The 26,629-nt window shown below is 33.7% G+C and overlaps 1 protein-coding gene across 1 annotated transcript; it reads left to right on the top strand.

The window, feature by feature from the left end:
• The first annotated feature begins 274 nt into the window (after positions 1-274).
• LOC114293700 (equilibrative nucleotide transporter 3) lies at positions 275-25,129 on the top strand. The gene is made up of 9 exons (XM_028237826.2): positions 275-316; positions 618-722; positions 3,129-3,284; positions 4,348-4,491; positions 5,151-5,256; positions 14,152-14,330; positions 22,340-22,500; positions 24,439-24,697; positions 25,016-25,129. The coding sequence occupies exons 1-9, from the start codon at positions 275-277 to the stop codon at positions 25,127-25,129; spliced, it is 1,266 nt and encodes a 421-aa protein (XP_028093627.2).
• The last annotated feature ends 1,500 nt before the right edge of the window (positions 25,130-26,629 follow it).

The raw sequence follows: 26,629 nt of genomic DNA, 5'->3' as shown, positions 1-26,629 counted from the left end.
ATTTACCTCTACATTCCAAATTAATGATATGATTAATGGACTCCATACATCTCGTTGCTATCTTCACTTTGCCACAGTGGAGAAAATTTAAATTACGAGTGTCTTCATCCACGCCACCTCCTCTATTTATAGTTTCAATTTTAATGCAACCACCAACCGATATTCAAAGTTTATGTTTCTTTATTGTTATCAGTAAACTTTTGAAGCATATGTCATAATAAAGTCATTTCCTCCTCAATAGTAAGATTATTATTATTGTTCTACAGAAGAAGCCATGACTATTGTTGATACAAGTGGAACTCCAGCTAAGCTTCAGGTTTGTGGATCAGACTTTGTTAATTTTACTCGTTTATAAAAGAAAAGGTTACATTTATTGTAAAAACATTTCATTTTTTAAAACTTTAGTGTACTTATTTTTCTTTTTTTCTTTTTTTTACATATACTTTACTTTTTGGGGCATCTAAAAATAAATAAATAAATAAAAAGTTACTAAAATATGGGGAAAAAAAATGATTATAAAAAAACAAAAAAACAAGAAAAACAAGAAGCCAGAAAATAAAATTTGAAATCTATATAAAATAAAGTGATTGATTTGTTTTCCTGTTTATGATATTCAGGGAAAGTATGCTGCAATGGTAGTATGTTGGATTCTAGGGCTAGGGGCCCTTATCGCCTGGAACAGCATATTGACAATAGGAGATTACTACTATAAATTGTTCCCAGTAAGAACCGCATAGTCAATTTCCAATCCTTTTTAAGGCTAAATGTCACTTTTTTGTATGCTAATTACAAAGTTAATTTTAAGTAATTTGAACTTATTTTTCTTCAAATTATGACTCTTGAGATCCTATCCTATATATCAACTTACTATTTGAGAGGATGAGCTAAGGATTTTCTATATTGGCTTTGTTTAATGATAAATTATGAGTTAAGTTTTTTTCAAGTTCAAATCTAAACTTGAGAAATTAAGGGCAGCAGCCGTGGCAAGAATTGTGAAAAAGGGGCCTAAAGCAAAATTATTTAAATTTTAGAGAAATTAAAGATTATATATAGATTTTGGGAACCAATATACTAGTTTATTTTATAAACACTCAAAATACATGAAAAGGAATGATTTTTCAAAGGTTTGGAGTGGCTAAAATACTAATTCATTTTATAATTATCAAAAAATTGCATGAAAACAGTAAAAAAAATTCAAAATTTAGCATAACAAAAGTAAAATCATTTAGATGTTTGAGGGGTTGAAGTAAAATTATATAAATTTTCAGGCCAAAATGCAAAGTTCTTTTACAAATATTCAAAATTATATTTTAGAAGTACAATTTTCCAAAAGTTTGGGGGCGGTGGCTCCACCCGCCACCCCTTGTATCCACCCCTACTTGAGGACCATCAAGAGTTTTAATTTGATAATACTGTTCATAAAAAAATTTAGGTAGATTTGATAATTCTAGTCTTTTTTATTTTATTTTATTGTGCTTGTCTTCAAGAAAATGGATGGATTTTTTCAAAGACTTACCTATCATTTATTTTTTTGGAGACAAACACGATAAAAAGAAAATGTTATGATTAACGGATTGACCTAACTTTTTTCATAAATGATAATACTGAGAGCTCTACAAAATTAACAACTCAGATTATCAAAACGGAACCATGGTGGGCCCCACGAGCCTGTTTCACATACTTTGTCTTATTTTATTAACAATCAAAAAGTAAAAATTAAATATACCTGTTTCACAACTTTTAAATAATAAGTTTTTTTTCTCTAATTTATTTAAGTTATTTTTACCTAATAAATTACAAATAAAAACTATATCATAATATAAATTTCTAAAAAAAAACAATAAATTATAATCAACTTAAATAAACTGCACGGGGACAATGTGGTTAGCATGGTTGATATTAATTTACATAGATAATGCCTTCAGTAGCTTAACCATGTGAGCTCAATTGATAAATTCCGTATGTTGTTTCACATGGCTTCATCCGATCTCTTAGGCACCTATCAAAAATTGAGGCTATGTTTAGTTTGATTTTCAAAATATGATTTTCAGAAGTTTGGAAAAAAAAAATTGAAATTAATTCAGGGAAAAATAATAATAAATCAAAAGCACTCAATCTTCTTTGGGAATTTGTTTTTAAGGTCTCTGATATTAAAAAAAACATACAATATTTTCACCCCAACACAAAGCAATTTTAATTTTCACAAAGAAATTTCTCTAGTATGATCACAGAGAAATTTCATCGAGAGAGCTTAATTAATGATAATAAAAAAAAATATTGGATCCCTCCTACTATCCAAAGTTAAAGAGAGATATTTCACTAATTTTTCTTTTTTTTATATAGTTTTATATTTTTTTTAGGGAAAAAATATTGTTTTTGATATTTATTTTTGTTAAATTAATTTTAAATTTTTCAAAAACAATTCAAGAAATTGAGTTTCAAATTGAAATAATCCTTTTATTTTCTAATGGATTCAATAGCAATTCTTTGTTTTTTCCCTCCTTGTAATCAAAACCCAATCTTGCACAGGGTTTTTCTTACCGCATTCAGGAAAGTAAACTTGAGATATATATTTGATTTTTTAAAGGTAATAAAGAGTTATATATTTGATCACTCACCAATCTCACATACTGAGTTTCTGTTTCATCTTGAGTTTTTAAATATATTTTTTTAATTTTTAATTCATATTTTTTATTTTTAGTGAACTTTTTAAATATTTTAGTCATTTCTTTGGATGCACCTAATGTAGATTTACTTAAAAAGTAAATATTTGTGAATAAATCTTTAAAAAAATCAATAAATTCAAAAAAAAAAAAATTGAAGTGTATAGTATTTTTTGGTTTTTTATTTTTTTTGTATGTTTTAGTATTTAGTGAATTTTTTAATTTTTTATTTTTTTTTTTTATACAAATTTTGTATTTTTTAAGTGTATCATGATTAAATAGATCTAAAATGTATAAAAAAAAAAGAGAGAGAGAGAGAGAGAGAGAGAGAGAGAGACTAAAATATTAAAAAATACTAAAAAATCAACAAATACATATTGAAAAATCAAATTTTATTTTTAAAATTTTCAAACCAAACAAATTTTTTTATTTTTAAATTCTAATTTCGTTTTTGCTTTTTTGAAGAGGTACCACCCTGCAAGGGTACTACCCCTACTTTATCTACCATTTTCAATCGCAACAATGGGAATACTTTCACATAATGTGTCCAAGATTAAGACAAGGTGGCGCAATTTGACTGGGTTCAGCCTTTTCTTCATAGCTACTTTGGGCCTTTTAGTTGTAAGTACCTAGCCACTTTTCAACTTCATTAAACTCGAACTCTTTTATATGGATTAGGTTAGATTGATTTTAGGACAAAGGGCCTGTTTGGTAAGGTTTATTTTTAATTTATTTTAATTTAAGTTATTTTGATGTAATTGATTCAGCTTAATAATACAGTTTATAGTTTTTTGTAAGTAAAAAATCAACTTATTCTTTAAGTGGGGGAAGAGAATCTTAATTTATAAGTCAAAAATCAATTTATGTTCACAGTTATAAGCTATAAACTGTTAGGTTATAAGTTATAATCACTTTCTCACAACTCTATCAAACGGGACCAAAATCATCGATCAAATTGTTTCAATGGATTAAGAAACTTTTAACTCACGGCCAATCATCCATTCTTAAACTAGTAGAATATTTAGAGGTTACTCATGGTTTTAAAAAGGTTTTGGACGAGTTAAAAAAATAATTATTTATTTCAAATACTTACACAAAACTCACAAATTAATCGAATGTGTGATGGGCACGCACTTGGGTAGAGAGTATGCCTGAGTCAAAACAATCCAATTAAGATAAACATATGAGAAGAAAATGAAAAGTGAGTCACTAGGAAGACAGAGAGAGAGGGAGATTTATGTGTGAACAAGTGTAAGATAATTTTGAATATGCATAGAGGTAAGGTAGGTCAATCTGACAAATTTTAACCCGTAGGTCAATCAATTCACTGATTTTTATCATTTAACCTACCCAACTCAATTCAACCCAACCCAACCTATCCGTCTTCTTAGTCTTCTCAAACTTCCCGAATCTATTTGAGTCGGTGTAGATTAACGAGTTAACTTCTTTGTTTTTTTTTTTCCCACATCTCAACTCTATTACTCTATTTGGTTCACTAGAATGAGATAGAATATAATAGAATGATCATTTCTTAAGCCCCCTATGAAATAATCATTCCATTATAATAGTAAATAATGATTCTATTCTAATCTATTTCAATTAACCAAATACTACTAATAAGTTTTATCATCTTTTTTTTGTCTTTTTTTTTATTTTTTTTGAATTCTTAAATTATGTTTGACAGTTGGATTTAGCAACATCAGGGAAGGGAGGAATTGGAAATTATATTGGTATATGCATCATTGTAGCTGCATTTGGTGTTGCAGATGGCCATGTTCAAGGAGGACTGGTCGGAGACCTATCCTTCATGTGCCCTGAGTTCATCCAAGTAAGCCTTTGTAGTTTAGAGTTAAAATATTTTTAAGTTAATAATACTTGACATTTTTATATTTTTATTACAATATCACTTTGAAACCTCTAATTTTTATAGGTGATAATCAAGCTTGTATTCTTTAAGTCTACTACACTTTTAATTTTGTTGACATGGGTCTTGTATTGGTGAAATGATTCAAAATTTACAAGAAAATAAACAAACATATATTTAAACATTATACGAAAGATAAATTATACCATCAGTTCTTGTAATTTAAGGGAAGTGTCATGTTTAGTTTCCATAGTTTCGATTTAAACAATTTAAACTCTACATTTTTAATTTTGTTACAATGTGGTTCTTCCATCATATATTTTTAAAATTTGAAAAGAAAAAATCATATTCAAAACTATAGGGACCAAAGTGGTATAAATTACCTTTATCTGAAAATGGAACCTTACACTTGGGTTGGCCCTGGATAGACACAGAGGTGACAATCACAACTGAAAGTGGAAGCAACAAAATGAAATTTTGATTAAAATACAAAAATAAAAATACAAATGTAATTAATCCTACTTCTTTCTTCATTTCTAAGACTAGTTTTGGTTCATTTCTATCTATATGAATCAATTTGATTGGTTGATGAATATAATGTTGTTTGTAATGAATTTTTGCAGTCATTCCTAGCTGGTTATGCTGCATCAGGAGTTCTGGCATCTGCATTGAGGCTAATCTCAAAAGCAGTCTTTGAAAGATCTGCTGATGGTCTTCGCAAGGGAGCCAGTATTTAATTCTCTCACTCTTTGCCTACCATTTCTTTTATTTTTTTAATCACATTTTTTTTAATTTATAATTTTTTTCTTTTTTCTTTTTATAATCTAGTAAGATTAAAAAAGTATATATATAGTGGCACACTTCATGCGTAGGCATATGATCATCTGAAAAAATAATACCGTAAATTGTCTGATTGAATTGAAAATCTAAAATTAGAAGTTCTTGAGGGGAAAAAAACTAAAGTAAGCACTCGTTTGGGAAGTCGGGTTGGGGAGGGTTGGGGCTAAAATAGTCGCACAAAGACAAAATAAGTTTTTTAGTCTCAGATTAAAAAATGTCATATTCAAATTATAATCATTTTATTTTTTCTCTCACAAAAGTTAAAAAAATCAAAAAATTTATTTCAAACGAGATTTTTTAGTCTTAGGCTAAAATAAACCAAAAGCTAAAAAATCAACTCACATTCCAAACAAAGCCTAAACTTTTGGGCACAATTGCCCATTTAAGCCTTGTTTGGAAAGTTAAAGTTTGTTGTCAAAAAGTCACTACATAAAATTAGTTTTTATTTTTTTTATACGTGTTTTCATAAACAATCAAAAAAGAAAATTAAAATATTAATTTTCAAGCCAATCATTAATTGCTATAAGGGTATTTTGGAAAAAGTCAAAAAAAAAAAAAAGGATACACAAATATCAAGTTCAGCCTTCTTTTTTTTATAATAGTATAGATGAAAATCTTAAATTAGAAGTTGAGAGACTTGAGAGAGGAAAAACAGACCAAAAAAAAAAGAACTGAATTTTGGGCATAACTGCCCACCTATAAGAGTCACGCCGGACTTGGATTAAGGCTACTGAGGCTTGTCCGTAAAGCCTCGAATCTAGGCCCAAAAAAAGGCCTTCAAATTTATTATCTTATATTATATTAAAAATTTAAAATGACTTAATTTTGTTTAATTAATTTAGTCAATTTTAATATGTCTCAAAAGTTCTATTTGGTCCAATTGATAAAAGGCTCAGTTAAAAGTATTTATAAGTATTAGTTGTTAGTTCAATTAAAAAAATAAAATATAAAATATATGTATATCTATTATTCATTAGCCTAATTTTGTGTGGCCTATTTTTTTTTCCTCTTTTTATGGGCTAATTATGTGTTTTTTAGTATTTTTTTAAATATTTTACGCAATTTTTATTTATTTATTTTGTACATACATCTAATTTAGATACACTTAAAAACTATAATATTTGTAATAAAAAAAAAAGTTGCCAAATACAAAAAATATAAAATAATACAAATTGCAAACTCAAATAATTATTTTTGAAAACTCTAAACCAAATAGGGTGATTTTTATTTTTATTTTTTATGAATATCTAAAGGGCTCTCGAAAAATTATTTGGCCTTAGACCTCCAAAAACTCAGGCCAGTCCTGATATGAGTATTTTGGGAAAATAAAAATAAAAAAATAGACACGAACGCTAAGTTCAGCTTTCTCATTATGAGCCGTGTTGGGGACCCCAGTTGGGGGTTGATCCCTAGCACCCCCACTCCACGTGGGAGGTTGTGGACCAAGGGAAAAAAAAAAAAAAAAAAAAAAAATTCAACCAATCGCGTGCCACCAATCAGCTGGGGGTCACGGGGGGTCTTTAAAACTGGGGTACAAAACATTTTACTTCTCATTATATTAAGGCCAAGTTTGGGAAGACTAAAAAAGTGCACTTTTTGTCTTTTTGGACTAAAAAATTGAGGTTGAAAATATGGATGTTTGGGTTAACTTTTTGACTTTTTATTGAAAAATGTGTAATAAAAAATTGTAAAAATTGATTTGTAGAGAAAAATTTAAATTGGGAGTTGTGCAGCCGTAATTGTTGACTTTTGGTGAATAGTGTTAACTTTTTAACTTTTTGAGTAACTTTTTGACTTTTTGGCTTATTTGGGACTTCCCAAACTTAGCCTAAGTGCAGTTGGCACACATAATATGTATGTAATTTAAATAAATAAAAATAAAATAAAATATTTATTATATATTGTGTGTAACTAAGGTGGTAAAGTGAGCTCTAAGGCCCCGTTTGTTTTGGGTGAAAGAGAGGGTATTGGGATTGCTAATACCAAGGTATTAATAATAGTCTTGTTTGTTTTGGGAGAAGGCCTTGGGACTATTAGTCCCTTGGTATTATTAATACCCTTGGAGAGGGGATTGGTAAGGAGGAGGTAGAGATGGTATTAGAAAAATAGTGGGGGGATTAGAAATTTTTTTATTTTTTATATATGAGAAATTTTTTTTTAAATATAATTTTTAATTTTTTATATTTGTTTTATTATTTTATATAAAAATAATTTAACAATTCCTCACTACTAATCCTCTCACTATCAATTTCCTCACTACTAATCCCCTCACTATCAATCCCTTCTATTCTATCTCCCAAAACAAACGAGGCCTTTGCTCAATTTCATTCATAGGTTGACACCTAATCAGTTGTCTCTTAAAAGTGGATAGTACTATAGTTTAGGCCAATAAGTACCACTTTGGAGCGCCACTAGGATTTGCTCTTAGAACATTGAATAATTTCTTGTCATAAGGTAATTAATATAGTAGATTAATGTCATGTTTGATTCACAAGACTAATTGTAAAGTAATAATAATTCTATCAAATTAGTGTGATATTCACTATCCAATTGGATTAATTATCATTGGATTAATAATCTAACCCCTACCCCATTACTAATAATCCTATAAATTTGTTGGATTAATTATCTATTGAATTAATAATCCTAAACCAAAATGTTAAAACAAACATAAGATAATTGGGCCCATGGATTAATAATCTCAATCTTATGCTTTAATCCATCCAATCCAACGTACCCTAAGGTCCAAGCAAACAAATACTTGGATCCCAAGTATAGCTTGCACTTAATGTAATTAGTGTTACCACACATAATGCGTGTGCAATTTAAATAAGAACAAAAATAAAAAAATATACATATTTATTATATATGATATATTACTAAAGTAGTAAGAGTTTTTTTTTTTGTACTTAAGGTTTAATGTTTAAGCCACACTCCTTTCATTTATTTTATTTTATTTTATTTTTGTTTAAATTGAAAAATGGACACTATGCACATAGACATCTTCTTTCTTTCTTTTTTTTTTTTTTTTTTTTGTGATAAATAGAGAAATAGACACTTAGCACATAGAGAAGCCAATACTTCACAACACCAATATAAGCATTCACTTTATATATAGCATAAATTTAAATAGATAGATAAATATTTTACTAAAGACAAAAATAAAAATTGAAACCCCACCTAAAACTTCTCAATAACCAAAAAACAGCATTTTTAACATTTGCCAAACATATGAACTTGTTTAGCAACAATTTTATCCAAATTTAAAAATAAAAAAAAAATACTTTTATAAAAAATTTGTGAAACCTGCTCTAAATCTGCTAAAATTTAAATATATATAATGGTAAATAGTTCAAACTCATGCTTCATTTATTTCGATTGTCATGTTTGGTACAATTAAAAATAAAACACAGTTATTTTTGTAATCAATAGAGGGAAAAAAAATCGTTGGGATAGAAAATATTTTAACTTTTGAAATGTGAAAAATATTTGGATAAGTACCCAAAAAAAAAAAAAAAATTCAGATTTGACCTTTTTAACAAAATAAATCTTGAATTTTTAATGGGAGCTTTTTTGATAAATCCATTTTCTAAGAGCTTTCTTCCATCCAACCCATGTTCTTTTTGACTATTCCATTAGGTCCAATTTGAGATAAGAAGACCAAAATACCATTTTCATCTACTTATGTTCCATTTAGTTCATATTATTTTCTTATGTTTCAATAAGTCCTATGGGTGACTTAATTACCAAAATACCCTTAATGTGAATGTTCACACCGTCAATATAAATGTTTATATCGTCAATATGTAAGGGCCTGGCTCATGTCGATCCTCGTGGGTACCCGGAAAAATTTGAGTCGGGCCGGACTGGCCCACAAGCCAAAAAAATAGGCCCGACCCGGCCCGTTGATAATATGAATATTCACATTGACAAGTTAACATTCACATTGATAGGAGTGTAAAATTGGCTTGCGGCCCGTGGGCGGCCCGAGACCAGCCCGTCGCCCGGGGCGAGCCCGGGCCGGCCCGTTCACAATATAAATATTCACATTTACATATTAACATTAACATTGACAAGAGTGTAAAATTGGCCCATGACCCGTGGGCAGCCCGAAGCCCGGGCCCGGGCCCGGCTCGGCCCGTTGATAATGTGAATATTCACATTGACACGTTAACATTTACATTGATAGGAGTGTAAAATTAGCCCGCGGCCTGTGGCCGGCCCGAAACCCACCTGCGACTCGTGGGCTGCGCTGGGCGGGCCCAGCCCGACCCGTTGATAATGCAAATATTCATATTGACATGTTAACATTCACATTGATAAGAGTATAAAATTAGCCCGCGCCCCGTGGCTGCCCGAAACTAGCCCACGGCCTGTGGGCGGCCCGGGGCGGGCCCGACCCGGCCTGTTGACAATGTGAATATTCACATTGACATATTAACATTCACATTGATAAGAGTGTAAAATTGACTCGCATCCCATGGGCGGCCCGGGGCGAGCTCGGTCCGGCCCGTTGACAATGTGAATATTCACATTGACCTATTAACATTCACATTGATGGGAGTGTAAAATTGGCCCGTGGCCCTTGGGCGGCCCGAAGCCCGCCCGCTTCCCAGGGCGGGCCCGGCCCGGCTCATTGACAATGTGAATATTCACATTGACATATTAACATTAACATTGATAAGAGTGTAAAATTAGCCCGTGACCCGTGGGCAGCCCGAAGCCCGACCCTGGGCCGACGCGGGCCCGGCCCGTTGACAATGTGAATATTCACATTGACATGTTAACATTCACATTGATAAGAGTGTAATATTAGCCCGTGCCCCGTGGCTGCCCGAAACACGCCCACGGCCCGTGGGTTGCCCGAGGTGGGCCCGGCCCAGCCTGTTGACAATGTGAATATTCACATTGACATGTTAACATTCATATTGATAAGAGTGTAAAATTGACTCGCGTCCTATGGACGGCCGGAAGCCCGTGGGCAGCCCGGGGTGACCCGGGTTTGGGTCCGGGCCTACCCCGAGCCGCGGGCGAGCTTCGGGCAGCGGACAAGTTTTACACTCCTATCAATGTTAATGTTAACATGTCAATGTGAATATTCACATTGTCACGGGTCGGGCCAAGCCCGCCTCAGGCTGCGATCGGGTTTCGGGCCGCCCACGGGCTGCGGGCCAATTTTACACTCCTATCAATGTAAATGTTAACATGTCAATGTGAATATTCACATTGCCAACGGGCCGGGCCCGCCCTGGCCCGAGGTCGGGCTTCGGGCTGCCCACGGGTCACGGGCCAATTGTACACTCTTATTAATGTGAATGTTAACATGTCAATGTGAATATTCACATTGTCAACAGGCCGGGCAGGGCCTGCCCCGGGCCGCCCACAGGCCGTGGACGGGTTTCGGGAAGCCATGGGGCGCGGGCTAATTTTACACTTCTATCAATGTGCATGTTAACATGTCAATGTGAATATTCACATTGTCAACGGGCCGGACCGGGCCCGCCCCGAGCCACCCATGGGCCGCGGGCGGGTTTCGCACCGCCACGGGATGGGGGCCAATTTTACACTCCTATTAATATGAATGTTAACATGTCAATGTGAATATTCACATTGTCAATGGGCCGGGCCGGGCCGAGTCAGGCCCGCTCTGGGCTGCTGTCTAGTTTTATACTCTTATCAATGTGAATGTTAACATGTCAATGTGAACATTCACATTGTCAACAGGCCGGGTCGGGCCCGTCCACGGGCCGTAGGCTGGTTTCGGGCAGCTACGAGGCGCGGGCTAATTTTACACTCCTATCAATGTGAATGTTAACATGTCAATGTGAATATTCACATTGTCAACGGGCCGGGCCGGGCCCGCCCCGGGCTGCGGGCGGGCTTTTGGCCGCGGCCCAATTTTATACTCTTATTAATGTGAATGTTAACATGTCAATGTAAACATTCACATTGTCAACGGGCCGGGCCCGCCCTGGCTCGCGGGCGGGTTTCGGGCCGCCCACGGGCCAATTTACATTCCTACAAATGTGAATTTTAAAATATGAATGTTCACATCATTAAATTGCTAATCGTTGAAAAAATATTTATAAGGGTATCAAAATTAAATATAAGGGCATAAGTGTCCAAGAAAATAGTGTAAATTAAGAAAATGGACTTTATGGAATAAAACTATACATACATGGGACTAAATGGGTTAAAAAATTCCTTTATGGACTTTTTGAGTTAAAACACTTCTAAATTGGACTTATCAATAAAAATCCCATTTTTAATTTTATCATTTCAATCCTAATTTTTAATTTGTTTTCAATATAAACCATCTCCTATTTTCGCTAACTAAAATGAATAAAAAAAATGATATTTTAGTCATTAAATTCAATGAAAAACTATGTTTCAGACATCTTATGTATACTTACACTGAGTTTAATAACTAAAATGCCTATTTTTCTGTCAATTTTACCTAACAAAAATAAGCAAATAATTTATATTGAAAAAAATTAAAAGATTAGAGTTTAAAGACAAAATAAAAAAATTCATGATTTATTTTGTTATAATGTTCAAACTCTAGGATTTTATTTTTTATTTTTTGTAACTACACCAAAATATTTTTTGAAAAGTCCTACACCAATGTCACCACCTCACCACCGCCGCCACCATAGCACCACCTCCTCCTCCACCACTTCCACTATCCCACCTCCTCCTTTAGCACCTGTGCCACCTCCATTACCCCACCACCAACCTAGTTTTATTTCTTCTCTTATTTTTTGAGGGTTAAATTACGTATTCATATTTATAGTTCGATAAAAAATTCATTTTTATCTCTATTGTTTTAATTTTGAATAATTTGATCCCTACACTTTAAGTTTAGTTTCAATTTAGTCTTTCACCAAATGTTTTTTGTTAATTTTAAACAACTTAAAAAATTGACAATTGTCCTAAAACTTTTTAGCCTTCATTTTGAAGGGAAGGACTAAATTGAAACTAAATGCAAAGCATAGGGGCTAAATTATTCAATTTAAAATAATAAAGATTAAAGTGAAAATTTAGCTCAATTTACCCTTTTTTTAATTTTTATAGCCTAAAACCGATATTAATTTAGATAAGATATTTTGGACTCATCTCAGTGTTGGGGATAAATCTCCTCATTAAGCTCTAATGCTACTTGTTGGGGGAATAAACCTCCCCTTAAGCTCTAATACCCCCATCATAAAATATAAACTTGTGGGTCAATGATGAAACGGCTGTGCCTTATACCCCAGTGGGGGTCACGCCCCCAGTGACGTGGCGCGCTTCCACTGGCTGCCAACCGGAAAAAAAAAAAAAAAAAAAAAGAAATTGTTTTTTTTCACCCAATCACGGGCCTCCACCTCACTGGGGGTCGACCCCCAGTGAGGTATAAATCATTTTTCATGATAAAAATATGTACATACAAAAGAAAGAACCCAATATTTAATGTGATTTGGTCCCAATATCTACATCCGTGAGAGAGAAATAAATCCAATATAGGAATAAAATAGAGAGTATGCCTCGTTTGGCAAGTACTTATTTTAGTTTAAAAGTCAAAATGTTACTAAAAATTAAAAAATTTATAACATATTCTAAAAAGTCAAAGATTTTTTTTTTTTTTACTTTTTGCATATCTTTTTGTAAAAAATCAAAAAATTATTCTAACCGTACTAAATTTTTTTATCTCATATTTTAACTAAAAAACCAAAAATTTACTAGAATAATTTGTTCTTAAACGAGGTTTAAATGTGAGATGATAAAAAAAATATTTAAAATTCACTTCACTATCCGAACCCCATATCAAAATATACTAGAATCCTTTTTCCTCGATGCCCAGCAGTATTTTTTTCTCACAAACAATACACCATTTCTTCTTTACTAGCTCTCTCTCTCACTCTCCCATTTTGACCAGATCCCAACTCTCTCTCTCTCTCTCTCTCTCTCTCTCTCTCTCAATAGAGAGCACCCCTCTTTCTCTCTCCCACTCTCCACTCATCCCATACACCAATATATATAGGAGAATTTACAAATAATTATAGATTACTATCCTAAAATAATTATATTTTTATGAAAAATTATGACTTTAATCATTAAAGTATATAAGATTTATCATGAATTTGTAATTAGTTTTTAAAATTAACACTGATTTATTATTTCCCATATTTATACATAAAACAATATAATTGACATGATACACAAATTGCCAATTGCCATTAATAGTGACACACCATGTATCATCTCCACATGGCTCTTAAGATAAAATCCAATTGTCATTAATAAATATATGTTTTTTATTTTGTATTGACAGAAAATTCCAATGCTCAGAAGTATGAACTCATCTGTTAGAGTGTTCATCTGGTTTGCTCATCTGTTCTGCTGTATAGATTAGTACCTTATAGTTGATGCTTATGTTGATGTTGTTAGGAGTTTGCTGGTTTTTGGTCATAAGTTGTTGGAGGAGTTTGTTGGGGAAGGAGTTGGCAGATTTGGAAGGTTGCCTTTGCTGTGTGGTTGGGTAGTTTATTTCTGTTGTCGTTTTGTTTCTCTGTTTTGGATTGGTTTCTCCCTAATCTGTAGGTTTAATGCTAGCAGATGATTGTGGTTCCTCCTTGGTGCCAACCTAGTTGGGATTGTGGAGTGTTAGTTATGATATTTTTGTACTACCCTCCTTTATTGATGTATATTGATGCTTATATTTGCTCATTTCATCACTAAAGTTTTCTTTTTCTTTGCTGATCAAAAATAAATAAATAAACTCAAAGATACATGTCTTTTTTGCAGTGTTATTTCTAGCAATTTCCACATTCTTTGAGTTTCTATGCATATTTTTATATGCATTCGTCTTCCCAAAACTACCCATTGTGAAGCACTACCGCTTAAGGGCAGCCTCAGAAGGATCAACAAATGTTACAGCAGATCTTGCTGCTGCTGGCATCCAAACAGAAGCAACAACCCATGGAGTATGCCTACATCTTTTACATCTTCCTCATTTCGATAATTCGAAACGTTTATTTTGTAGCATCAGTTGTATATTGAAGAAGTACTGAAAGTTTTTCTCATTTTAAAACAATATCTAATTACATGGATATATTTATACAAAAAATGTCTAACAAACTAATAATATCTGTAACTACCTAACTAACTAATGTAACTAACTAACAAACTCTATCTTCTAGTTGGTTTGAGCTGATTAGCTATTACTGGCAGCAGCTCCTGTTGGGCTCTGTTGTGAATCTGTTGTTAATGGCAGCAGCTCTTGCCGTGGCTTTGTAGTTGGAGTTGGCTCTGTTGTAGGTGGCTCTGGTGATGGTGTACTTCATCTGCAACACAGTGCAGAGGTATGGGACACATTATGCAAAAGGTTTACTCTGCTCTCTCGATCTCATATTCATCAAATGAAGAATAGATTGAACAATCTGACTAAGGACTCTAAATCCATTGAAGATTATTTGAGTCAAATTAAAGATCTTGCTGATCAACTAGCTTTAGCTTCATCACCTGTTGATGAAGAAGATCTTGTGTTGCTTACTTTAAATGGATTACCTGATGAATTTGATGCTCTTAAGACTACCATTCGTGCACGAGTAGATGCAATTTCCATGGCTGAATTGACATCTCTACTTTGTTCTGAATCTATTCACATCGAAGCAAAACACAGAAAGAGTCAAGAATCTGGACTCATCTGTTGCTTATTCTGCTACAAGAGGTTCTCCTTCTGGTTCTTCTTCATCATATGCTCGTGACAGATCAAGTCCTAATTACCGAGGCTCCTCTAGAGGCTCCTCTAGAGGTATATTCCGAGGGAGCAGATTTTCTAGAGGCAGAGGCAGATCAGGCAGACAATCATTCCATTCTGGACTCATCTGTCAAATTTGTGGAAAGGCGAATCACATTGCCTCTGATTGTTGGCATCGATTGGATACTACTTATTCTCAGTCTTCTTCTTCTCCTCTCTCACAGAATTCATCTTTCCCCAAGGCATATGTTGCCTCTGCATCACCTGAATCCTCCCCTTGGTATCTTGATTCAGGTGCTACTGATCATATCACACACGATCTCTCCAATCTCAGCATGTACCAACCATATCAAGGTACGGATCAAGTTACAATTGGCAATGGTACTTCTCTGCCTATCCACCATACAGGGAAAGGTATTTTGCCTACCCCTCATTATTCTTTTAAGCTTACCAAAGTTTTACATGCTCCTATTTCCTCAAATCTTGTTTCTGTCCATAAACTTACCAAAGACAATAATTGTACTGTCACTTTTGATGACTCTTCGTTTGTGGTTCAGGACAAGGCTTCGAAGGCAGTCTTGCACCAGGGCTTTAGTGCTCATGGTTTATATCACTTTCCTACTACTTCTCCTCCTTCTTCATCTCATGTTTTTCATACTTCCACCACTGGAGCTGTTTCTGCTGAGGTCTGGCATAAGAGATTGGGCCATCCATCTCAGTTGAAATTTGTACATATGCAAAGTCACTTGCCTGATTTTGCTAATAAAACCTTGGCTCCTTTGTCTTCTTGTGTTCATTGTTGTGTGGCCAAGAGCCATAGACTTCCTTTTATGCTTTCTAATTCTACTGTAAACAAACCATTATCTCTCATTCATAGTGATGTGTGGGGTCCTTTTTCTTCTTTGTCTCCATATAAATACTATGTGCTTTTTGTTGATGATTTTAGCAAGTTTACATGGATTTATCCTTTGTGTTACAAGAGTGAAGTGTTTTCCAAATTTTTAGAATTTAAGGTTTTTGTTGAAACTCAATTTTCCACCAAACTGCAAGTTCTAAGAACTGATGGAGGCACTGAATTTGTTAATACTCAAATGACTCAATTTTTAAAAACTCATGGTATACTTCATCAAATGTCTTGTCCTTATACACCTCCACAAAATGGAGTTTCTGAGCGTAAACACAGGCACATCATTGAAACAACCATTGCCTTGTTACATCATTCTTCTGTACCTTTACAGTATTGGTTTGATGCAGTGTCTACAGCTACTTATCTCATTAATAGGATGCCTAGCTCTAAGCTTTCTAATAAGTCTCCTTATGAAACTCTATTTCATTCTTCTCCTGCTTATTCCTCTTTTAAGGTTTTTGGTTGTCAATGCTTTCCTTGGCTTCGGCCCTACACTTCTAACAAGCTTCAACCTGGATCTACAGTTTGTGTTTTTCTTGGTTACCATTCTTCTTTTAAAGGATACAGATGTCTTGATCTTGCTACAGGGAAAATTCATATATCTAGACATGTTTTGTTTAATGAGGATACTTTTCCTTTTACCACTGCTCAGTCTCCTTCTCAGTCTTCTTCTGTTTCAAATTTACAGTCCTTCTTTTGGTCCTCTAGTTCTCCTTTTAGGTCTGGTGATCCTCCTACTTCTCTTCCTTGTCCTACATCTCTACCTACTACTCCCACTCCTGCTACTGCTGTTACTGCTCCTCTGTCCGAATCTCCTACAGGTTCATCTCAGCCTATTCAGCCTTCTAATCCTGTTACTACTCTTCTGTCCGAGTCTCCTACAGGTTCCTCTCAGCCTATTCAGCCTTCTAATCCAACTCCTTCCTCTCTTGTTCCTATTACTTCTCTATTTATCGACTTACCATCTGTACCTTCTTCATCTCTTCCTCTCAGTTCTGCTGCCAATGTTCATCCTATGCTTACTCGATCCAAAACAAGTTGTCTTGTGGCCTCTTCTTCTCCTTCCTTCACTGATATAGAACCTTCCACTTATCAACAAGCTCTTACTTCTCCAGTCTGGTATGCTGCAATGCTTGATGAATATCATGCTCTTCTTGATCAAGGTACTTGGTCTCTTGTGCCTCTTCCTTCAGCTAAAACCGCCATTGGCTGCAAATGGGTTTTCCGAATCAAAAGAAATTCTGATGGGACTATTGCCCGATATAAAGCCAGGTTGGTGGCCAAAGGATTTTTACAACAAGAAGGTGTTGACTATACTGAAACGTTTAGTCCCGTGGCTAAACAACCTACAATCAGAATTTTGCTTTGCATTGCCTTGCATTATCAATGGCCCTTAAAACAGTTGGCCATAAGCAATGCTTTTCTTCATGGTACCTTGGATGAAGAGGTTTATATGCTCCAGCCTCCTGGTTTTACTAGTCCCACTACGCCTCATCATGTTTGTAGACTTCGGAAAGCTCTTTATGGCCTGAAGCAAGCCCCTCGAGCTTGGTATTCAACCTTCTCCAAGTTTTTGATAACTCAAGGCTTTGTTAATAGTTACTGTGACAACTCTTTATTCATCAAAAAGACCTCCACTGATATTCTCATTCTCTTGGTCTATGTTGATGACATTCTTCTTACTGGCAGTAGTTCTCTTCTTCTTCAAGAACTCATTGGTCACATGCATGCTGCTTTTGCAATGAAGGAATTAGGCAACATTTCTTACTTTCTCGGTGTTTCCATTCAACCTGTGGGAGCTAATTATTTCTTGTCCCAGCAAAAATACGCTTCTGCCTCTAGAAAATCTGCTCCCTCGGAATATACCTCTAGAGGAGCCTCTAGAGGAGCCTCGGTAATTAGGACTTGATCTGTCACGAGCATATGATGAAGAAGAACCAGAAGGAGAACCTCTTGTAGCAGAATAAGCAACAGATGAGTCCAGATTCTGACTCTTTCTGTGTTTTGCTTCGATGTGAATAGATTCAGAACAAAGTAGAGATGTCAATTCAGCCATGGAAATTGCATCTACTCGTGCACGAATGGTAGTCTTAAGAGCATCAAATTCATCAGGTAATCCATTTAAAGTAAGCAACACAAGATCTTCTTCATCAACAGGTGATGAAGCTAAAGCTAGTTGATCAGCAAGATCTTTAATTTGACTCAAATAATCTTCAATGGATTTAGAGTCCTTAGTCAGATTGTTCAATCTATTCTTCATTTGATGAATATGAGATCGAGAGAGCAGAGTAAACCTTTTGCATAATGTGTCCCATACCTCTGCACTGTGTTGCAGATGAAGTACAGATGTGAAAATTGCAGGTGTAAGTGTTGTTGTAATACAGCTAAGCAAATGTGCATCAATGAGGTTCCATTGTGCTCGATCTGGATTCAATACCTCTGTACCAGATGAATTCTTGATCAACAATGGAGGACAGGGAATAGATCCTGTTGCAAAATCTAAAAGCTCAGTTGCACGAAGAATATTTTGAAACTGACTGCGCCAGATGATGAAGTTTGTAGAATCAAGCTTTACTGTAATGAAAGAGTGCAGATTTGAGATTAAAAGATTCAGATTAGCAGGTAAGGATGAAGATGATGAGGAAGCCATGGATGAATCAACCTCAAGCTCGTGAGAGCTTTAGAGTAGCTCTGATACCATGAAGAAGTACTGAAAGTTTTTCTCATTTTAAAACAATATCTAATTACATGGATATATTTATACAAAAAATGTCTAACAAACTAATAATATCTGTAACTACCTAACTAACTAATGTAACTAACTAACAAACTCTATCTTCTAGTTGGTTTGAGCTGATTAGCTATTACTGGCAGCAGCTCCTGTTGGGCTCTGTTGTGAATCTGTTGTTAATGGCAGCAGCTCTTGCCGTGGCTTTGTAGTTGGAGTTGGCTCTGTTGTAGGTGGCTCTGGTGATGGTATATTAGCAGGCCCCTGCAAGCTGATGGGAGAGGAAGTGACCAACAGCTTGGTCTTGAGAAACTGAAATCTGGAACTGGATAAAGGTTTGGTAAAAATATCAGCGATTTGATTCACAGAAGGAACATACTTCAGAAAAATTTTCTTGGCTGCAACCTTCTCGCGAATAAAGTGACAATCGACTTCAATATGTTTAGAGCGAGTATGAAACACCGGATTTGAAGCAAGCGCAATAGCGGAGAGGTTATCACACCAAAGAATAGGAGAGGAAGTAGGAGGAAGAGCTAGATCATGCAGTAGCATCTGTAACCAACTTAACTCTGCGGTAGCATGAGCCAAAGCTCTATATTCAGCCTCAGTGCTGGATCGAGAGACTGTTGGCTGTTTCTTAAATGTAAGGCCATGAGAGAGGGAACCTTTAACAAATCTAAGAATACGTTTAACAAAGGCAAAATGGCCATTAGTGGGTGCATGCATATGTTGGCAGGCTTGGTTAACTGCTAAAGACAAATCAGGACGGGTGATGGTTAAATACTGTAGGGCACCAACAATACTTCTGTATAACTGAGGCTGTGTAAAAGGCAGAGAAGAAACAGGAGTAACAGCCAACAGTCTCTCGATCCAGCACTGAGGCTGAATATAGAGCTTTGGCTCATGCTACCGCAGAGTTAAGTTGGTTACAGATGCTACTGCATGATCTAGCTCTTCCTCCTACTTCCTCTCCTATTCTTTGGTGTGATAACCTCTCCGCTATTGCGCTTGCTTCAAATCCGGTGTTTCATACTCGCTCTAAACATATTGAAGTCGATTGTCACTTTATTCGCGAGAAGGTTGCAGCCAAGAAAATTGTTCTGAAGTATGTTCCTTCTGTGAATCAAATCGCTGATATTTTTACCAAACCTTTATCCAGTTCCAGATTTCAGTTTCTCAAGACCAAGCTGTTGGTCACTTCCTCTCCCATCAGCTTGCAGGGGCCTGCTATCACCCGTAAAAAAAATTAAATTAAATTGATCCAATAATCATAACATGTTCAATTTATAATATTTGTTATACAAAAAAAAAAATGAATGATCTATTTTCAAAAATACACTTGCCATTAGTGGCAACTCTAAGAATTTTTTTTAGTATAGACGTTCAAAAATTTGATTTTTGTGGAGTTTTGAAATGACAAGCAAATAAATAAAATAAAATAAAATTATATATTGATATCATTATTTCAAAAAATAAAATGTAAATACAAAAATTTACATAAATAAAATTTGTTTTTATCACTGACATGATAAAATGAGATTTATTTTTTCTTCTAGGGTTTGATTTCTTGTTAATTTGTACAGTAAGTTATAAAATAAGTTTTTAATTTGTCAATAAATTTTGAACAAAATTAAGCATAAGATTTAAGATAAGAAATAAATACATGGATAATTTTGTCAAAATGATACTTTGCACATGCTAAGGAAGTAAAACTCTAAAACATGTTGTCTCACTTCACAAAAGCATATATATTAATTAAATGGTTATGGGCTGAGTTGGGTTGGATTGGATGTTTAAGAAAGCGAGCTGAGTGCGTGTTCAACTGGACTAGGTGTTCAGGAATATTTCAACATAAAGTTTTGAGCTGAATTAGAATACATATATATATATATATATATATAAAAGTATCGATCATGCTACGTAGCTCGAACGTCATGGCTCGAAACGCGGCTCGACACCAAAACGACGTCGTTTTGGTGTCGATTTTGTTTGTTTTTTTTTTTTCCTGGTTTTGCAGAACGAAGAAGAAGAAGAAGAAGAAGAAGAAAAAGGGAGAAGAACAGAAGGGAGGAGGAGGAGGAGGAGGAGGAGGGAGTGGAGGGGGCCATAAAAACCGGTTTGAGGAGGAGGGGAGGCTGGGCTGCGACGGAGGCGGGGCTGCGACGGAGGAGGAAGCAGAGGCGGCGGCGGGAGCTACGACGACGGCGGGGCAAGGAGCTGCGACGCCGACCTTCTTCCTCTCCCTCCCTTCTCTTTCTCCTCTCCCTCTCTTTCTCTCCCTCTCCCTCTCCCTCTCTTCCTCTCGAGCCATTTTCGAGCCTGGTAGCTTCGAGCTACCAGGCATTTTCCTAAAAGTATTCCAAGGTGTTCAATTGAACACCCATCCTTAGTTGTACAATCACCGTTGCTTGCCGTCCATATTTTAGGAGACATAGGGTTCATTTGGGATGTGGGTTGATTTTTTGGTTTTTTAGTTTTTTTGTTATTTTAGCCCGTGGCTAAAAAAATCTCGTTTGGGATAGACTTTTTGATTTTTTTAACTTTTGTGAGAGAAAAAATGAAATGATTGTTGGTTGGATATGATGTTTTGTCTTATTAAGCTAAAAGGTCTATTTTATTTTTTTGTGACTAAAATAGCCCTCAACCCAACTCAACCCTTCTTCCCAAACAAACCCACATGCCATTTATTGGATAGAATATGATTATTGGATCGATCTAATTTTTTTTATAAATATTATAAAACAAAGAACTCGACAAAGTGAACAATTTGAATCATCAAAATAAGACCTATGATATATTAGGCTGGAAAGAAGCCCAGCCCGATTCATAAAGCATATATACTTCGAGAAGTTTCAAGATATGAAACTTTGAAGAGATTTTTATTTTTTATTTTTTTACCAAAGGATGCAATTTTTGAACAAATTTCCCAAACCCAAATGCTTTTGAACTTATTTCTCAAAGCCATATTGTTTTGTGGGTTGAAGACTCTTGCGTTACTTTGATCAAATTTATAAATTGAGTTAAATTACTCCAATTTCAATCGGTTTAGCAAAATCATCAATGGAAGACTAATGAAATACATCTATGATCCCAAAAGTAAGAAACCTGTGCCACTTTGGTCTCTAAAATTTATAATTTTGTCATTTTGATTCCCAGATGTTGATTTAGACTGCGAAACGTAGTTTTACAATGTTCAAGAACAAATTTCACAAAATTAGAACTTTGGAGGATCAAAATGCCGTAAAATGCATATTTCAGGCACTGCAGGTGAATTTTATAATTATTTCATATTTCATTAGTAATTTAGACGGAAGTTTGTAATTGGATCGATTTGACTTGAATTAAAATTCTAAGGATCTAATCAAAACTTGAAAAACTAAAGTGACCTAGAAATGCATAGTTTAGGGACTATATATGCATTTTATCCATTAAATTTTGTAAAATATTTTCTGCAAATCAGATCTTCAAGCCTAAAGTCGTGTATGATTGTTAAAAATACTTGAGTTTTCAAAACATTCCACATATGAGAAAGTTATGAAATAACTCACCTTTGGTAAAAAAGTTCAATCTTTGAAATAGCTTTTGGTATTCTGTGCAGGGTGAAGATGATAAACAACAACAGAGATTAAGTAACAAGCAATTGTTCATTGAGAACATAGATTATGCAGTGGATTTGTATTTAACATGTGTCCTCACTTTATCAATCTTTCCTGGTTTCTTATACGAAAACACTGGATCGCACCACCAGTTAGGCTCATGGTAAGCTTCTCTCTGGATTGAATGGTCTAGTTTCATGGCTGTGGACCCATCCATGAACCCATCATAGTGATCCGAATCATTTAATTTGTAAGGATGCAGAACAAATCAGTATATCTGCAAAAAAAAATCATATTGATCAAAGATCAATAGTTACTGAATCACATTTCTTATGAAAAAAAAATAATAATGAACGACAAGAACAAAATCAATATATAGACTGTTTATTTTTTCATATAAATATAAACTAATCATGTGACTACTAAAATTTGATTAATTTGATTTTTTATATAAATGATCCATTCGACGGTCTCTATAAATTTAATGATGTGAATCATCAAGATGGGCTCGAGGTTCAACCCACAACTATGAAACTAGGACTGGAGACATTCAATCTTACTATGTTTTGGAGGTGCCGTTTGGTAACACTTCGTTTTCAGTTTTCTGTTTATATTTACAAAAATTTTAAAAACTCAAATAAAAACTTGTTTGGTAAAATTTTTGATTTATAAATCAGTAGTCTCAGTTTATAAATTTGGCCAAAAAATAAAAACACAAAAAATGTGTTTCCGTTTTGAGTTTTGAGTTTTTTATTTTTTTATCACTCAACACTAGCCACCACCCACTACCATTTTCCACCACCGTCTTCCACCACCACCCGACATCCGCCATTCGCCATCCGCCAGCCACCTGCCACCACCACCCACCCACCCGCCACCACCCACCACCACCAGCTACCCACCACCCACCGTCACCACCTTCCACCACCGTCTTCCGCCACCACTTGTCATTTCTCACTCTTTTTTATATTTTTAAAATTTTTTAAACATTTTGTCAATTACCAAACGCGTTAGTAGTTTATGTTTTTCTAAAAATAAACAAAAACCAGTTTATAAAATTTTTGTAAATATAAACTGAAAACGTAAACGTTACCAAACACACCCATGATTATGTTTAAAGTTTTTTTTTATTTATATCTATAAAAGTTTTAAAAATTGAAAATTAAAACTCATTTGATATCTATTTTCATTTCAAAAAAAATTAAAAAATTTAGGACAACCCCTTTTGGTTTGGCCCATGTGCATAATACCTCATTTAAAAATAATCACAGTTTCCTTGTGATTTGTGAACTAAAGTGCATTATTAAATATTTTATCAAACTTAACAACAAATGTAAAATACGTGTGAGACATAAGGGGGCAATATGCTTATTTTTAAACTTCAGAGGAAAAAATTGCACATAAAATAAAACACGGGAGATTAAAATGCATTTTGCCTCCAAACAAATGATAAAAATATTCATAATTCACACACTTAATTACTTTATATATAAGAGTATTTTTGTCTTTTTTATTAAGCCGTTAACGGGCTTAACAGTGCATTTTAATTCACAAATCATAAGGGAACTGTGTAATTATTTCCAAATGAGATTGAGATAATCCACATACGGGCCAAACCATAAGGAAAACAAGTAAAATTTATCTAAAATTTATATAATGCTTAAAATAAAAAAAATTGTTTTCAATTGTTTTGAAAAATAAGTGTTCGTTGGTTAGAAACCATTTCTAGCGAGGCTCCCATCTCCAGTGGCAAGCAATTACTCTTCCCACCTTCTCCTAATTGTTTTCAAAGTAAGTTTTTAAAAATCTAAGGATTATTTTGGAAAGTGACTACTTTAGTTAGTTTTTTAGTCTTTTATAAAAAATTAAAAAATTAAAAACTTACAAAAAAAATAAAATAAAAAGAATGAGCTTCGATGGTGACTTTTTGACTTTTTATCTCTTTAGGTGGTTCCCAAAACAACTCCAAATGTGTACTAAATATGGTTTTTTGTTTTTATTTTCATTAAAAATAAAAGTCATATGCATAATGTTTCTGTAAAGAAATAACAGTAAACTGTAATGTACCAAATTCCAAATGTTTGCCATGTAATCTTTCTAGGTATGCACTTGTGCTAGTAGCAATGTACAATGTGTGGAATCTGATATCAAGATACATTCCCCTCGTGAAATGCCTCGAGATAAAATCTCGAAATGGGCTTATGATTGCAACATTGTCTCGTTTCTTTCTTATCCCTGCATTCTACTTCACTGCAAATTATGGTAGTCAAGGATGGATGATAATGCTTACATCTTTCTTGGGTTTAACAAATGGTTATCTCAATGTTTGTGTCCTCACACAAGCTCCAAAAGGTTACAAGGTTAGTTTATAATATCAATTTTTAATATTTATATAATTGATAGTTCTTTACAAGTCAATTTATAAACAAAACATGACTCACCTATTTGACAGTTTAAGTAAAAAAAAAAAAAATTACTTAAATATTAAAAAAAGTCATTAAAAATACAAAAATATAAATTGAAGACTGAGAAAAATATTTTTGAAAATTCCCAACGAAACACAATGATTATTATTACTATTTTTTTTTTATTTTTTATTTTTTAGCTATATATGCTAATTCTTATTGGATTTTAAATATTTATCCTAAAAAGTAATCATTGAGTTGTTGATTTTGTAGAGCCCTGAGCAAAATGCATTGGGTAATTTGCTAGTGTTGTGTATTCAAGGCGGCATACTTTCAGGAGTTGCTCTTGATTGGTTGTGGCTTATTGGTAGTAAACATCAATTTTAACAGCTCAAGGTGGCAAATTACTTCTTGATCTTGATGAAGAAAGATTATGATCACTACTCAAGTATATTTCAATTTGAAAGAGCATGAACCAAAGAACAGTGTGATCATCATCATTTTATTTGTGCTTCAGAATTTTATCACAGTTTGATGTTTGTTCTCAGTTCTTTGTAATAATACATTGAAATGTCAGTTTATGATAAGGTCATGGTGAGAAAATAAAGATCAAGAATTTGAGGTTATGATAATAGAATAATCATCTTCATATCATTAAACTCAAGGTCTCCACCTTTAGGCTTGTGTTTTAAATCTTAATTTAAGTAGGAATTAGTAAATAAGAAAAGAGAAAAAAGGAAGACTCGTTTGACATGGGTATACATTGCACAGTGACTACTTTTCTTGTATTCATTGTTTATTTTCTTTCATTATATATGGACTCTTTCATTTGATGGTTATTAAGTTTTTAATTAATTATGTGTTGCTAAAGTATAATTATTTGATTTTATGTCATTATTGTCATAGTAAAAATTAATATCTTGACCATCGAAAAAAATATATACATATTATAAGCTATGAATGTACTAATTTTCTCCATTGGGTAGAGTGCCAATGCACTTCCACATAAATAAATAAAAATGGAGAATTTATCATAAATAAATCAGTAGTACTATATTAAAATAATTACAGATTTACAGAAATGTTTGACTTTAATGGTAAAAATATATAAAGTTTATCATGAATTGATTTGTTATTTTTCTAATAAATATTAATAAATAAATAAAAATGTATAAAAAATTTGCAGAGTGGACTGTGTTGTGACAGCGAATGAAAAATGTTGAATCGAAAAATGGTTCGGACCTCTAGTGAATTGTGATTGGTCAGAATTTTTTTATTTTTAATTTTTTTCTTTTCCAATCACTCACCTGACTTGTGTAGGGGGAGAGGGGGTCCCTATCATGTTTGATGTTCCATCTACGGGTTGTTAATATTTTAACATTTTAAAACCACCATTAGCGGGACCTTTTTATTAAAAGAATAGTAACAGAAAACTGCTGCTTATTGCAGGGTCATTTGATATAATGGTTAACTAATGATTAATGATTAAGAAAAATTAAGAATGAAGAAAAAAATTTTATGAAAATAATTATGAAAGATTTATGATTCTTGTATTATTTTAATTAGTGTGTGGTGTTTTATTCTGAGTGTAATACATAGGTCACAAAATTTTTATGATTATTTTCATGAAAGATTTTTCATAGTACCTAACATTGCTATTAATGATTTAATCGTGGAATTTGTTTAGGTTGAATTCGGCTCAATGAATCTTTTTCAAGAAGAGGCTTATGCACGAAGGATTCTTTCCAAAAAAAAAGATTCATTTAGACGAATTCAAAGTAAATAAATTCGATAAATGTACGATATTGGTTAACTAATTCATGTGCCACACCCATGTAATATGATTCATTGTATTTCTTAAGATGCACAAATTTTGATACGTGATAA

This window comes from Camellia sinensis, chromosome 9 (genome assembly GCF_055761805.1).
Source record: "Camellia sinensis isolate YWXY chromosome 9, ASM5576180v1, whole genome shotgun sequence".
Lineage (NCBI taxonomy): Eukaryota > Viridiplantae > Streptophyta > Magnoliopsida > Ericales > Theaceae > Camellia > Camellia sinensis.
This window is presented reverse-complemented; position numbering and strand designations above follow the sequence as displayed.

What these genes read in the sequence shown, in the direction of transcription:
- LOC114293700 (XM_028237826.2), top strand. Translation starts at nt 275, where the DNA reads ATGACTATTGTTGATACAAGTGGAACTCCAGCTAAGCTTCAG. An exon ending in GAACTCCAGCTAAGCTTCAG is followed by an intron (nt 317 to 617) that starts GTTTGTGGATCA and finishes TATGATATTCAG; the next exon opens with GGAAAGTATGCTGCAATGGT. An exon ending in CAGAAGCAACAACCCATGGA is followed by an intron (nt 14,331 to 22,339) that starts GTATGCCTACAT and finishes TATTCTGTGCAG; the next exon opens with GGTGAAGATGATAAACAACA.